General features: G+C 43.6%; 1 protein-coding gene across 10 annotated transcripts in view; it reads left to right on the top strand.

Annotated features, from left to right (window-relative positions):
* The window catches only part of ACSF3 (acyl-CoA synthetase family member 3), an 83,906-nt gene that overhangs the window by 41,440 nt on the left and 26,222 nt on the right, over positions 1–16,244 (top strand). For 8 of the 10 annotated variants that reach the window (XM_071220037.1, XM_071220042.1, XM_045191803.3 and 5 more), the window contains one exon: positions 12,684–12,779. The exons of the other annotated variants lie outside the window; for them this stretch is intronic. In XM_071220037.1, the coding sequence (XP_071076138.1) occupies positions 12,684–12,779 (96 nt within the window). The remainder of the gene's footprint in view (positions 1–12,683; positions 12,780–16,244) is intronic. 10 annotated transcript variants of the gene reach the window in all.

Genomic DNA, 16,244 nt, shown 5'->3' on the forward strand with positions numbered 1-16,244 from the left:
AAAATAATGAAAGAAAACTTCCCTAATTTGGTGAAGGAAATAGAAACAAGTCCAGTAAACACAGAGTCCCAAACAACAGTGACCCAAAGAGGCCCACACCAAGACACATCATCATTATTATAGTGCCAAAACTTAAAGATAAAAAGAGAATCTTAAAAGCAGCAGCAAGAGAAAAGCAGTTAGTTACCTACAAAGGAGTTCCCATAAGACTTCTCAGGTGATTTCTCAAAAGAAACTTTGCAGGCAAGAAGGGACTGGAAAGAAGTATACAAAGTCATGAAAAGCAAGGACCAACAACCAAGATTAGTCTATCCAGCAAAGCTACACTTAAAATGGAAGGGCAGATAAAGTGCTTCCCAGACAAGAAAAAGCTAAAGGAGTTCATCATCATCAAGCCATTATTATATGAAATGTTAGAAGGGACTTGTTTAAGATAAAGAAGAAGATAAAAACTATGAACATTAAAAAGGCAACAAATTCACAATTGTCAACAACTGAATCTAAAAAAAACAAACTAAGGAAACAACCAGAACAGGAACGGAATCACAGACATGGAGGGTTTTCAGCTGGGAGGGGTAAGGGGAAGAATGGGGGAAAAGGTGTAGGGATTAAGAAGCATAATTGGTAGTTACAAAATAGAGAGGGGGCTGTTAAGAATAGTGTTAAGAGAAGCCAAAGAATTTATACGTATGACCCATGGACATGAACTGGGGGAGGGGGGAAGGGGGGATTGCTGGAGGGAATGGGGGTATCAGGCATAGGGGAGCAAAGGGAAAAATTGGGACAACTGTAATAGCATAATCAATAAAATACAATTTTTTTAAAAAAGTAGATATTCTGTTTACCCAAGTGAAACTACCTGGGCCCTCACTAAGTTCTCACTCTGTCAGCTTCTGTTCCTAGATGTGATGACCTCTAGACACAGCCTTGTTCCTCCACTGTCACCCTGAGGGTCCTTAGTCATTTCTCTCTGTCCCTAACCATCCTCCCTCTGACAAGGCTCTTGCCTCTGCCCTGCTGGTCCAGGGTGGTCAGCCACACCCACCCCTTGGGGTCCTTCTCTGTGTCTCAGCCTGTGCCCTGCACACTACTCCCCACCCCTGCCTCCTTGTGGACTCCCACTTATTCCCAGGTCACCAGCCCACCCTGCATTTGATGGCTGCCTCCCCGGATGGGTACTCAGCCTGTGTGCCAGGTCAGGGATGGCCAATAGAGAGTACAGACTGGGGTGTGGGTTCCAGGGACATTGCTTCATCAGGAGGTCCCCAGCAGGGACAGGAATGGTGGGGGGTTGTGAATTCATCAGATGCTAGTGGTACAGGCAGCATCATCCATGACTGTGCCCCCTCTGCCAGGTGCTGAACACGTGCACCTGTTCTACCAGAAGTGGCAGCGATGCTGCTAGAGAGAAGGCATGGGGGTGGAGAGCATCTCTTTCTTAAATTACGATACAGTTTAACTAATTCGCACCTGTGGTGGCAAGCAGCCGGCCATCTGACAGCTCCTCTCCCATCTTCAATTGTTTCCGTCTACAGGGAGTTGTGCACTGAAACTTGCTTAAAATAGAAAGTCAGCAGCCCCAGCCCAGAACACATGACAGTCAGGGAAAAGGAAGCACTCATTCTATAGGGCGGGGGCTCCAGGGTAGTTGGTGCCACTGCCTGAGTCTCTTTGGGGCCATGGAGACAGGAGGGGATAAGGGAGCCAGGGTCTTATCCTCTCTGCATGGGGAGCCCCATACAGATGCACCCTGGCCATCTAAATGTGAAAGTAAGAGGATTTAGTGCTTGTGAGGATGTGTTCTAGAACATTCTCAAGTCAGTGAAGGGATCAGTATGACAGTCCAGGCTGGAGCTGCCTTGATGGCTACATGGAGTCTGAGGACCATGCCAGAGGGCCTGATGTCCCACACAGGGGTTATGGTGGACCTGGACCTAGAGTTTGGTCTTGTGACCAGTGAAGCCATGTTCTGCAAAGGCCACCCCCGGGGTGACCAGGGTCCTGGTTAAGTCCCAGCTGCAGGGACCTGATTATTCTCCCTATGTCTTGCTTGAAGGAGCTCCTTCCTTCATGGCACTGTTTGCCTGACCCACCTCCAGTGCAATAGGACATTTGGTCTTGTGTGTGTTACCTTCAAGGGCCCCAGACCAGAAACAGGGCTTTGTGGTCTCATGGGTAGAGTGACAACACCTGCCTCTTGTGTTTGGTGGCACTTGTTAAACTACCTTTATCCTTTAAAAGTGGGGACTCAGAGGTATTTTTCACCCTCTACACCCAGCACTTCGTAGAATAAGAACAGAGCAGGACTCAGGCAGTCACCTACGTGGAACTTTCCATCTGGGAGTCCTGCTCCGCAAGATGTGGCCTCAGCTCCAAGCAGACCACGGCCGCCCTTCCATCAGCACTGCAGTGTGTAGGACAAGCCCTGGGCAGGGTTAGGCCTAAAGGTGTGAAAACGGAGGCCCAGGCCATCCTGAAGGAAATGCATTTATGTCCATTTTAGTGACATGTCACAGTGGAAACAGGAACTAACACTGCCTTGTTGGGGATTGTGGTTACTAATAAGTAGAGGAGAAAGCTACGCTACCTGTGGACTGTCAGTAGGAGGCCGCACTGTGCTCAGTTCCTGCATAGATTGACGAGTGCTGATACTGTCTCTGACAAAGAGACTGGTCAGGTGAAGTCCTTCCAGCTCCTGTCTGCTGCACTGTCAATTCTCAGGGCAGCCCAATCTGGTGAGGGCTGACTTTCTAATGTTCAGAAGTCAGGATGGCTGACATGGCTTGTTTCAAGTGGTGTTTCTTTAACTTTTAATTGGGGGTAATTTTAAATTCATAGAAAAATTGTAAAAATAACAGTACAAAGAATGCCCATACACTCCTACCCCATATCACTCAGTGTTGACACCCACTGCTCTTTCTCTGCACACAAGGACTCCCCTGTGCTGGGCGCCACAACCCTTCTCCCAGGACACCCCGCAGCACAGTGACTGGGGCACGGGATTGGCCTTCCTTCAAACTTTCTCCCACACCATGGTGTTCCTCTTGTCTGCTGACCTCGTGATGTCATGTATGGCATCTTTCCTCCACTGCAGGTTCAGTTTGGGACAGGTGTCTCCTTGGCTTGTCATGAGGTCAAGTCTTGAACTTGGAAATGCCTTCTTCTTAGCCACATAGTCACCAGGCTCTTACACTTGAATGATAGGCATGATGTCAGTGCAGGTAGTGTTTATCAAAGAAGAAAGTGCCAACTGAAAGTGAGCCTTGCGCTGATGGTGAGCATGGAACATGGAGGTCCAGGGAGGACGTCTTTGCTGAGAACCTCCCTGGAGCCAACCTGCTATGGGCACTGTGGCCTCGGCTTCTCCCATCCCCTCCTTCCTTCTTTCACCCAACTATAGCATGAGGAGACCCCTCGGGGCCAGGCACCAAGCCCCATGTCGCTGCCAGGATCAGCAGTACTGGCACCCATCATGGCAAATACAGTGCAAGGTGGGTGTCCCTTGGGCCTCTGCAGCCTGAGAGCACCCAGTGCTTCTCTGGCTGGAACCCACCACCGAGAATCAGGAGTAAGTGGTCAGGGCTCTTGGGCCTCTGTCTGCCCTGAAAGGGGAGCCCCTGGGGAGGATGGGAGCCCTGCCAGGGCAGAGGGGCAGCTGGGCCATGCAGTACTTCCCAGATAACAGGAGGATCCCTGTTGGCTCCTGCAGGCCCAGAGCAAGGGGTTCTCACAGGCCCACATGACCCAGCAGCTGTGAGGCCTGAGCCTGTGTTGGGGAATGGGATGCAGGTCAGGAGGGTGACTCACTTGTCCTGGGTGTGTGGGAAAGCTTACTTAGAGCACAGTCTGGGCTCACTGTGCGTTGTCATGCGCTAACACCACCATGTCTCCATGTCCACAAGTGTGTGTGGCTGTGACCAGCAGCTCTCTGTGGCTCCACTGCCAGCACTTCCTGAGTCTTGCAACTTTGTCTGATGGGACTTCAGGCACTGGAAGAGCAGGTGCCCTCCCCCTCCCTCTCCCCCACTGGAGAGTTCTCTGGCACCATTTGAAGTAGTTCCACCTTCACAGTTCCTCTGGCTGCTCTCTCCCTGCTGGGCTGGGTTAATGTGTGCAGGGCTTTTTTTTTGCTGTGATACATCTTTCATGTGCTGCAGCCTCCAGCTGGCTCCCACCTATAAACTCTGCACATCGCACACTTTCTTTCTTTCTTTCTTTACTTACTTACTTACTTATTTATTTATTTTATTTCTTGAAATTGCTTGCTTACATGAGAGCGGAGCGCCAGCCAGCAACAATGGGGTCCATCAGCAGATAAAGGGTTTCAAAGCTGTACATGACACACAGGGTATGCAGGCCCTTACACAAAATCATCTTCTCTTGCTGAGAATGCAGAGAGACCCATGTGGGATGTGCATGGGCTAGAGCAGGACAGTGGCTGTGAGCTCTGCTTCATTTTATTTCTCTTTAAAATTAATTATCTCATAGTTTACCCATATGCAGGCTGTCAGTCTGGACAGCAGACTGCTCTGTTGCCTCTCCTTTCCACACCACCAGCATCTCTGGTCCTCTCCCCTGTCACTGCCATCTGTCTCTACATGTGTCACCAATGGCTACACGTGACCCACAGTGGGGCCTGGAGACACTCTGCCCCATGATGGTAACAGTGGTATCCCCACAGAGGTGCTTACTTCAGAACAAATGACACAGTTCCTTGCCTCTTGGGTTGTGGTGGGGTCACCACCTCTATCAAGGGCCAGGTGGAAAGTGGCCTGACCCTAAAAGGGGAATCTCACATGGAAAAGAGCATCTGTTTGGCAGCCTGATTGCCAGGTGAATGCCCATGAGTGAGCGCTCAGCTGCACTCTCTTTTCCTATAGTCAACCAGAGCCTGCCCCCAAATGCCCTGTAAAAGCATGCTCTGAAACACAGGGCAAGAAGTCCCGCCTTGCTCCAATTGGCTCATCCCTACAGGGATGACCGGTTCTTTCTGGTCTAAGCACTGGGCAGTGCTGGGCTAGATGGCCCTTCATCAGGGTGCAGCGGGAGCCACAGTCAAGGAAGGGCCGTTAGGGACAGGCACTCTGCCATGTGTCCTACCCCTGCTCACCTGCCTGGATTCCAGCACCTTCTTCTAGCATGCCCTCCACCACAGAGGGGCAGAGCCATCTTCTCCTCTTGAATTGAACCGATGTCAGGGGCTCCACCTTAGGACTTTCCAGCCAATCTGCTGCTGACAGAGAAAAGGACAGTGCTGCTACCAGCAGGTCACTAGGCCAGTGGAATGTGGTTCAGAGTTGGGGCAGACACTGCAGTCTTTGAAAGTGGGATCGGGCTGCCTCAGATGCAGAAGTGTTCATTCTCAGGTCAGCGGCTCTCAGGCACAGCCCTGGTCATAGTAACATGGAGAGGTCCTCATGTACAGGTGTGTGTGTCCTCACTCACACCATCTTCCTGTAGGCACAAAGGTGCGGAGTCCCCTGTGAACAGAGCCCAGGCTTTTCACTGTTGTGTGGGAAGCAGGTGTGGCATGAAGACACACGAGACTGCTGGGCACCTGGAGTCTGGCTGCATGCCCAAAGCATGGGGAGTGGGCCTCACTGACCCAGCCCTGCTCCTCATCCTAGCGGATGTGGGTGTCAGCTCCAAGGGGTCCTGAGGGATCCCAGCAGAAAACCCTGCAGGGCTCTGGCTCTACGTGTGGCCTGGTGATGTGAGTGGTAGATTTTAGTTAAAAGCAGCATTTGTTTTTATATACTATTTTAATTTTTTATTTCTCTGTGATATTATTCTCCTCACACTGTTCCCCTTCTCCTGGTTTATCTTCACTCTTGGTACTCCATTGTACCCTTGTCTCTCAAATTTACGTCAGCCACCAAAATTAAACTGACCTTACTGTCAAGGTCTGTCCAGCGTGTTAGTAGGATGTAGGCAAATGTGTAATGGGCAGGTGTGTGTTTAGAACTCTGTCTGGTAGCTCACTTTTCCTCTCTCCCCCAAGGAATGAAAATGCCTTGTCTTTTTTGGCATAAAGAAAATGATGATACATTTTAGTTACTTGATATTTGCTTTCTGTAGACCAGAAACTCCCTTGGCAGATCTGTACAAAAGTCAGGGTCAGTGACTCTGCCTGTCTATGTTTATGCTGTGGCGGATGTGTCAGGTGGACCTAAGAAGGGGCTCAGATTAGGTGCTGAATGGACTTGAATGGTATTCAAGGGGATCTAGTTGAAAGAGAGGTGGCTCCGGTTCCTGAGTACCCCAGCTTTGCACTCTGCATGTCTGTGGCCACAGAGCCTGCATGCTGGCAGCCACTGTGCTTTTGAGCTGGTCAGTGTGTCATGGGACATCAATGCGACATCTGCATACAGCAGCCATCCTCATTCACTACATCTAAGTCACCATCTATGGTGAGACACAGCGTGGTTTCAGAGATGCTAAATGTATAAAAATGCCCCTCAGAATTAATAGAATTAGTATCTCTTCACTTGATGCAACTTGCCTGGAATAAGATCATGAATATTTTTCTTACTGTGTAAAGTCAGAAATTGAGGACACAATGCTGGGGTGTGGGCAGGAAGCCCTGTCTGACTTCATGAGCTCTGGTCCCCACTTCCTGCCCACCACACAGACCATCTCGTATGTGGTCAGTGTCCATGTGGCTGCGGAGACAAGGGCAGGGCATGGCTTTGCTGGCTCTGGACTTTGAGGTCCAGCACAGGTAGAGGAATATAGAGAGGGTCCAGAGATGGCAGGAGCTGGAGTGACCATAGCACGAAGGAGGGTGGTGTGGTCTGTAAATTATTAACACACAGTGGGTTAGAGTCTGGGTTCAGTCATGGGACAAGCCACCCAGTGATCTGAACAGGTGACATTTAATAACAAGAATGCCTAAACTGTGACAGAAGAGTAACTCAGTGATGTCAGAGATCTCTGAAGGGCACCCAGGGCTGGAGGAGACTGAGGAAGGGCAAGGGCGGGACATTTTCCTTCAGTTATTGATTTCTAACTTAGAATGGAACTTAGGTACAATTGCTCCCTTCAATTCTGTCATTTTTTGCTTCATATACAGGGTCCAGCAGAAATAAGGCCTGCTTGAGTGTGATTGGTAGGGTAATAATATGGGTGTAATAATTTATAGTTTTAATTTGAACATTTCACCTAAAATGTCATTTGGTGTGCTTGAGTATGATATTGTTATGTTACAGAATAACATGCTTATGATTTTGTAATAAAAGATTTTGTAATAAAAAGGGGTATTATTTGTGCCATACCCTGTATTCTAATGTGTAAATGTTTATAATTATTATATCTTATTGCTGTATCAAACCTTTTATTAATGTATCATATCCTTCTTTGACTCTTGTAACCTTTTTTGACTTAAAATCCATTTTGTCGGACGTTAGTGTAGCCACCTGCTCTGTTTTGATTTTCTTAATGGGATGTGTCTCTCCATGCTTTCACTTTCACTCCTGTTGTCTTTGGGTTTCAGGTGAGTCTCTTATAGATAGTATATAATTGGGTCATGTGTTTGGGGATTTTTTATTAAATCATTTTTCTTTAATTTTTCAATTACAGTTGACATACATTATTATATTAGTTTCAGGTGTACACACCAGTGATTAGACATTTCATAACTTACTAAGTGATCATTCTGATAAACCTTGCGTCCATCTGACACCATACAAAGTTACTGGAGTATTATTGACTATATTCCCTGTGCTGTATTTGACATCCCTGTGACTATTGTATATCAAGCAATTTGTACTTCTTCATTCCCACACCATCTTCACCCATTCCCCAACCCCCCTCCCACCTGGCAACCATTAAAATGTTCTGTGTCTATGAGTCAGTTTCTGTTCTGCTTGTTGGTTTATTTTTTTAGATTCAGTTACTGATAGATGTGTATTTATTTTATTGTTCATTTGTTAAATTTTTTTCTTCTTTTTAAAGAAAACCCTTTAGTGGAGAGAACCAAGATGGCGGTGTAGGTAGACACACTGCGCCTCCTCACACAACCAGAACTGACAGAGAATCTAACGGCAACGGGGTCCGACACCAAGGAAATAAAAAATAAACATTCATCTAGACCAGTAGGAGGGGCGGAGATGGGCACCGGGGTGGAGAGGACTCATGTGGCTGTGGCAGGACCGAGACTGGCGGAGTGTGGGAAGAACAGCGCAGGCAGTCCGAGCACTAGCAGACCCTGCGGCCCCACATTCGCACACAGATAAACCGAGAGGGCCCGACTCAGAGTGGTGGAGAGCAGGGCAGGCAGAGTGGCGGGTAGCACCCCGCGGCCCCACACTCACACACAGATAAACCGGGACCAACGTGGGGAGCGAAGCAGACTGCGTAACCCAGGGCTCCAGCCCGGGGAAATAAAGCCTCAAACCTCTGATTGAAAACACCCGTGGGGGTTGGAGTGGCAGCAGGAGAGACTCCCAGCCTCACGGGAGAGGTCATTGGAGACACCCACAGGGGCCTAGAGTGTGCACAGGCCCACCCACTCGGGAACCAGCACCAGTGGGGCCCAGTTTGATTGTGGGTAGCAGAGTGAAAGATTGAAATCCAGTGGAGAGTGAGGCAGGCGCCATTGCTCCCTCTGGGCCCCTCCCCCACGAACAGTGTCACAGCGCAGCCACCAGCGTTACTCCGCCCCGGGGAACACCTAAGGCTCCACCCCTTTAAGTAACAGATGCGCCAAGACAAAAAAAAAAAAAATGGCCCAAATGACAGAACACTTCAAAGCTCCAGAAAAAATACAACTAAGTGAGGAAGAGATAGCCAACCTATCAGATGCACAGTTCAAAACACTGGTTATCAAGATTCTCACAGAATTGGTTGAATCTGTTTGAAAACTAGATGAAAAAATGAAGGCTATGACAAGAGAAACAGGAAAATGTACAGGGAACCAATAGTGATGCGAAGGAAACTGGGACTCAAATCAACAGTGTGGACCAGAAGGAAGAAAGAAACATCCAACCAGAAAAGAATGAAGAAACAAGAACTCGGAAAAATGAGGAGAGGCTTAGGAACCTCCAGGACATCTTTCAATGTTCCAACATCCGGATCACAGGGGTGCCGGAAGGAGAAGAGGAAGAACAAAAAATTGAAAACTTATTTGAACAAATAATGAAGGAGAACTTCCCCAGTCTGGCAAAGGAAATAGACTTCCAGGAAGTCCAGGAAGCTCAGAGAGTCCCAAAGAAGCTGGACCCAAGGAGGAACACACCAAGGCACATCATAATTACATTACCCAAGATTAAAGGCAAGGACCTACATCCAAGATTACTGTATCCAGCAAAGCTATCATTTAGAATGGAAGGGAAGATAAAGTGCTTCTCAGATAAGGTCAAGTTAAAGAAGTTCATCATCACCAAGCCCTTATTGTATGAAATGTTAAAGGGAGTTACCTAAGAAAAAGAAGATAAAAAATAGGAACAGTAGAAATGACAGCAAACTCACAGTGATTAATGACCACACCTAAAACAAAAGCAAGAGCAAACTAGGCAAACAACTAGAACAGGAACAGAACCATAGAGATGGAGATCACATGAAGGGTTGTCAATAGGGGAGTGGGAGGGGGAGAGCGAGGGAAAGGTACAGAGAATAAGTAGCATAGATGATAGGTGGAAAATAGACAGGGGGAGGGTAAGAATAGTGTAGGAAATGTAGAAGCCAAAGAACTTATAAGTATGACCCATGGACATGAACTATAGGGGGGGAATGTGGGAGGGAGGGGTTGGGCAGGATGGAGTGGATTGGGGGGGGAAATGGGATAACTGTAATAGCATAATCAATAAATATATTAAAAAAAAGAAAACCCTTTAACATTTCATACAGGAACTACTATAAAGGACACATGGACAAAATCAAGGGGGAGGGTGGAGGTGGGGGAGGGAGGTGGGTTCAGCTGGTGTGGGGTGGAGGGATGGGGAGAAAGGGCATACAGCTGTAATTGAATAAAAATAAAAATTAAAAAAACAAAAAAAAACTACTCGGGCTGAATTGTTAATCAAGTTCTTGTTGTATTTTCATCTTGAGTTAGTTTCCACAGAAAACTCTGCAATAAAGATGGAACACTTTATGTAAGAAAAAAAAAAAAAGAAAACCCTTTAACATTTCATGTAATACTAGTTTTGTGGTAATAAACTCCTTTAGCTTTTTCTTGTCTAAATGATGATCGCTTTGCTGGGTAGAGCATTTTAATTGTGATGTGTGTTGGTGTGAGCCTCTTTGTTGGATCATGTTTTTTATCCACTTTGCCAACCTCTATGTTTTGATCAGAGAGTTTAACCCATTTATATTTAAAGTAATTACTGGTAAGTAGGGACTTGTGTCATCCTGCTTTTTGTTTCCTTTATGCCTTGTAGCTTTTTATGTCCCTCATTTCCTGCATTACCTCCTTCTTTTCTGTTTAGTTGATTTCTTGTGAAGTATTTAAATTTCCTTCTCATTTTTTGTGTATATTCTATAATTTTTTATGGTTACCACGAGGGTTACATTTAATATCCTAAAATTATAACACTAATTTGAATCTATAACAGCTTAATTTCAATAACTTACAAAAGCTCTTCTTCTTTACTGCTCCAACCCCACCTTTTTCGGTTGTTGATGTCACAGAATTACATCTCTATACACTGTGTGCCCCAAACCATAAACTAATTATTTTAAATGTCTTAGTCTCCCAAAATTATGTAGAAAACAAGATTTGGAGTTACAAACCAAAGTTTGTAATGCTAGTTCTTACACTAGTAATTGTTTTCTTCTTTCTTTAAAAGTGTTAGCCTCTTAATCATGTAAAACACAAAAAGTGCAATTATAAACCATTGTTATAATAATACTAGCTATTATAATTGCCTATGTACTAACCTTCATTGAGATATTTATTTCTCCATACAGCTTCAGGTTACTGTCTAGTGTTCTTTCTTTTCATCTCCAGGACTCCCACAAACATTTCTTGCAGAGCAGGTCTAAAGGTCACCAACTCCCTCACCTTTTGTTTATCTGGGCATGTGTTAATTTCTCCCTCACTTTTGAAGGACAGCTGTACTGGATATAGGATTCTTGGTTGACAGGGTTTTTTTTACTTTTAGCACTTTGAACATACCCATGCATTGCCTTCTGGCTTCCCAGGTTTCTGATGAGAAATCTTGTTCAGGATCCCTTGTATGTGATGATGCTTCTCTCTTGCTGTTTTCAAGATTCAGTCTTTCTCTTTTGAAGTTTGACTACAGTGTGTCTTGGCATGGGACTTTCTTAGTTTATCTTATTTGGAATTCCTTCAGCTTCTTGGATGTTTATATTCACGGATTTCATTAAATGTGGGAAGCTTTTTTTTGGCCACTGTTTTTTCAAATATCCTCTCTCTTCTTTTGGGACTTGCCCAATGCATATGTTGATCTGCTTGATGGTATCCCACAGGTCCCTTAAGCTCTGTTTGTTTTTCTTCAGTCCTTCTTCTTTCCGTTCCTCAACTCAATAATTTCCATTGTCTTATCTTCAAATTTGCTGATTTTTTCTTCTGCCCACTCACATCTACCTTTGAATCTGTCAAGTAAGTTTTTCATTTCATTTCTTGTACTTTACAGCTTCAGAATTTTTTGAGGTTTTCTCTCTCTCAATTGATAGTTCCATTTTGTTTATACATTGTTTTGTTTTGTTTTTTATTTCCTTCACATTTTTTTCAGGTCTTTCAGCATCATTAAGACAGCTGTTTTAAAGACTCTGTCTGGTATATTTTCCATTAAGTCTTTTTCAGGGATAGTTTCTGTTGATTATTTTTACCTTTGAATGATCCACACTTCTCTATTGCTTTGTATACCTTGTAATTTTTGTTGAACACTGGACATTTGGATCTAATAATGTGGTAATAATAGGAGTCAGATTCACCACCTTCCCCAGGGTTTGCTGGGTTTTATTATTGTTTTTATTTTTAAGTATATTTCTTATTCTATTACAGTTGTCCCATTTTTTCATTCCCTTTATCCCCCTCTACCTAGTACCCCCATTCCCTCCAGCATCCCCCCCTTAGTTCATGTCCATGGGTTGTACATATAAGTTCTTTGGCTTCCCTATTTCCTACACTATTCTTAACCTCCCCCTGTGTATTTTGTACCTACCATTTATGCTTCTTATTCTCTGTACCTTTTTCCCCATTCTCCCCCTTGCTCCTCCCCACTGATAACCCTCCATGTGATCTCCATTTCTGTGATTCTGTTCCTGTTCTGGTTATTTGCTTAGTTTGTTTTTGGTTTTGGCTTTTTTAAGTTCAGTTGTTGATAGCTGTGAGTTTGTTATCATTTTACTGTTCATAGCTTTGATCATCTTCTTTTTCTTAGATAAGTCCCTTTAACATTTCATATATAGTAAGGACTTGGTGATGATGAACTCCTTTAACTTGACCTTATCTGAGAAGCACTTTATCTGCCCTTCCATTCTAAATGAAAGCTTTGCTGGATAGAGTAATCCTGGATGTAGGTCCTTGCCTTTCATGACTTGGAACACTTCTTTCCAGCCCATTCTTCCCTGCAAGGTTTCTTTTAAGAAATCAGCTGACAGTCTTATGGGAATTCCTTTGTAGGTAACTGTGTCCTTTTCTCTTGCTGCTTCTAAGATTCTCTCCTTTTCTTTAATCTTGGCTAATGTAATTATGATGTGCCTTGGTGTTTGCTTCTTAGGGTCCAACTTCTTTGGGACTCTCTGAGCTTCCTGGACTTCCTGGAAGTCTATTTCCTTTGCCAGATTGGGGAAGTTCTCCTTCATTATTTTTTCAGGTAAGTTTTCAATTTGTTGCTCTTCCTCTTCTTCTGGCATTCATATGATTCAGATGCTCGAACGTTTCAAGATGTCCTGGAGGTTCCTAAGCCTCTCATCTTTTTTTTTTTTTGAATTCTTGTTTCTTCATTCTGTTCTGGTTGAATGTTTATTTGTTCCTTTTGCTCCAAACCATTGATTTGAGTCCCCGTTTCCTTCCCATCACTGTTGGTTCCCTGGACATTTTCCTTTATTTCACTTTTCATAGCCATCACTTTTTCCTCTATTTTGTGACCATACTCAACCATTTCTGTGAGCATCCTGATTACCAGTGTTTTGAACTCTGCATCTGATAGGTAGGCTATCTCTTCATCACTTAGTTGTATTTTTTCTAGAGCTTTGTTCTGTTCTTTCATTTGGGCCATATTTTTTTGTCTTGGAGTGCCTGTTACATAGTAAGGGAAAGAGCCTTAGGTATTTGCCCGGATGGGGCCACCCACTTTGCTGTGTTGTGGTGCTTTATGTGGGGAGGGGTCAGAGAGGGAACAATCCCACTTGTTCAGCTCTCAGTTAGCTTTCAGTCACTTCCTCCACTACCCACAAGCAAATTGGGCCCTTCTGGTACTGATTCTCGGGTGGGTGGTTTTGCATACCTTCTAGGACCCTGTGGGTCTCTCCAATGAACTCTTCTGTGAGGCTGGGAGTTTCTCCTGCCTCCTCAACTCCCACAGGTTTTTTCAGTCAGAAGTTTTGAGGCTTCATTTCCCTGTGCTGAAACCCTGGGTTGGTAGGTCTGTCTCCCTCCCCAGTTGTTCCTCCTGGTTTATGTGCACGCAAATGTGGGACTTCCTGGTCTACCAGCTGCTGCCTTGCTGTGAGTCCTCTCCATCCTGGCTGCAGATCTCCACCCCTCCTACTGGTCTGGATGAATGTTTCTTCTTTAACTTCTTGGTTATCAGACTTCCAAACAGTCAATTTTCAGGAAGTTCTGTTTGTTTTTTGCTTTTAAGTTGGTTGATATCCTTTTGGTTGTGGAAGGAAGCAAAGCGCATCTACCCTCACCTCACTCTTGGCCAGAAGTCTATTTAATATTTTTATATATTGATTGTTATATGCTGTTTCTGTGCTGAGGGTCAGCCTGAGGTGTAAAGTTAGGCCTTCTTATGTCTTTCCTGGGCCTTTCCTTGGACATGTGCCGTCACTTTCTAATTTCCCCTATAAATCCAGTTGTTTTTAATGGGCTCCTGCAGGTTGTGTGTGTGCTGCTCCAGGAACACATGCACAGCTGCCGAACATGGGCTGGGATGGAACATGGGTAGACATTACTGTACTGAGAGCTGAGAATGATCAAAATTAATTGCAATTTACTGTCCAAGCCTTCCACTGGAAGTTGCCTGCATTCAACAGACTCCAGAGTTCCAAAATAGTTACATCAGACAGACAAGCAAGCGCCCAGGCACTTGTCCAGGTAGGGAGACAGATTCCTGTGCTTCCTGCTCTGCCAGCTTCCCCTCAGGCTGTTCATTTTCCTGCTGTTGAGTTTTGAGACATCTTTGTTAGACATATTTGTCAATATTTTCTCCTAGTCTGTGGCTTGTCTTTTAATTCTCTTGTATTTCACAGAGCAAATTTTTTTTAGTTTTGGTATAATCTAATTTATCTTTTTTTTCTCCATTTACGGATCATGCTTTTGTGATCTCTAAGAACTCCTTTTCTACTCCAGGTCACAAAAATTTTCTCCTCGCATTTCTCCTGAGTTTTATAGTTTTACAGTTTACGTTTGTATCTATGATGCAACTTGAGTGAGTTTTTGCATAAAATGTGAGGTTTAGGTGGAGATGCATATGATTATCCAGTTTAAAAGGCTACACTTTTTTCATTGAGTCACTGTTGCAACTTTGTTACAATTGATTGTACATAGTTGAACAGGTCTGTACATGGGTTATATGTTCTCTCCAATTGATCTGTGTGTTTGTTCCTCTGCCAATACCACTGTCTTGACTGCTATGGCTTTATAGTAAGTTTCTGAATTGAAGTGTTACTCTACCAACTTTATCTCTACCAATTGAAGTGTTACTCTACCAAGTTCAAAGTTGTTTTGGCTATTCTAGATCCTTTGCCTGCCCATACCAATTTTAGAAATAATGTGTCTATATTTATAAAAAAGTCCTTTTGGAATCAATCAAAATTACATTAAATATATAGATCAACATAGAGAGAATTAACATTGTTAGTAGGATGAGTCTTCCAATCCGTGAACACAGTAGGTCTCTCCATTTATTTATGTCTATGTTGGGGTTTTTGTTTTTTTCTAATTGTTCATTGCTAGTTTATAGAAATACAGTTGATTTTAGTGTTTGACTTCATATCCTTTAGTAACCTTGTTAAATTCACTTACTAGTTTTATGAGATTTTGTAGATTTCCCAAATTTTCCCAAATACGTGTATCAATTATGTTTTTTGCAAATAGAAAATTTTATTTCTTTCTTTCCAGGCTGCATGCCTTTTATTTCTTCTTCTTGCCTTATTGCCCTGACTAGCATTTCCAGTATGATGGCAAATAGGAACATGGAGCATGGATACTCATGTCTGGTTTTGGATCTTATGAGGAAAGTATTTGGTCATTCACTGTTAAGCATGTCATTAGCTGTAGGTTTTTTGTATATTTCATTCTTTTTATGATATGCTGAGAGTTTTTATCATGAATAGATGTTGTATGTTTTTTTTTTTCACTGTACTTTTAAAATCTTTTTTTATCACAGTTGACATACATTATTATATTAGTTTCAGATGTATACCCCAGTGATTAGACATTACATAACTTAATAAGTGATCATCTCAATAAATCTTGCACCATTTGATACCATATGTAGTTATTAGACTATTACTGACTATATTCTTTATTCTGTACTTTACAACCCATGGCTACTCTGTAACAATCATTTTCTTCTTAATCCCTTCACCTTTTTCACCCATCCCCCAAACCTCTTCCCATCTGGTAACTATCAAAACATTCTCTATATGTATGGTTTTGTTTCTGTTCTGCTTGTTCATTTATTTTGTTTTTCAGATTCAGTTATTGATAGATATAGATATATATATATATATATATTTATTGCCATTTTATTGTTCATATTTTTGATCTACTTCTTAAAGAAGACCTTTAGTTTAACATTTCATGATACCAGTTGGTGGTGATGAACTCCTTTAGCTTTTTCTTGTCTGGGAAACCCTTCATCTGTCCTTCAATTCTAACTGATAGCTTTGCTGGGTAGAGTAATCATGGTTCTAGGTTCTTGCTTTTCATCACTTTGAATATTTCCTGCCAATCCCTTCTGACCTGCAGTTTATTTTGAATAATCAGCTGACAGTCCATAGGAGCTCCCTTTTAGGTAACTAACTACTTTTCTGTTGTTGCTTTTAAGATTTTCTCTTTGTCTTTAACCGTTTGCATTTTAATTATGATGTGTCTAGGTCTGGGCCTA

This window comes from Desmodus rotundus, chromosome 12 (assembly GCF_022682495.2).
Source record: "Desmodus rotundus isolate HL8 chromosome 12, HLdesRot8A.1, whole genome shotgun sequence".
NCBI lineage: Eukaryota > Metazoa > Chordata > Mammalia > Chiroptera > Phyllostomidae > Desmodus > Desmodus rotundus.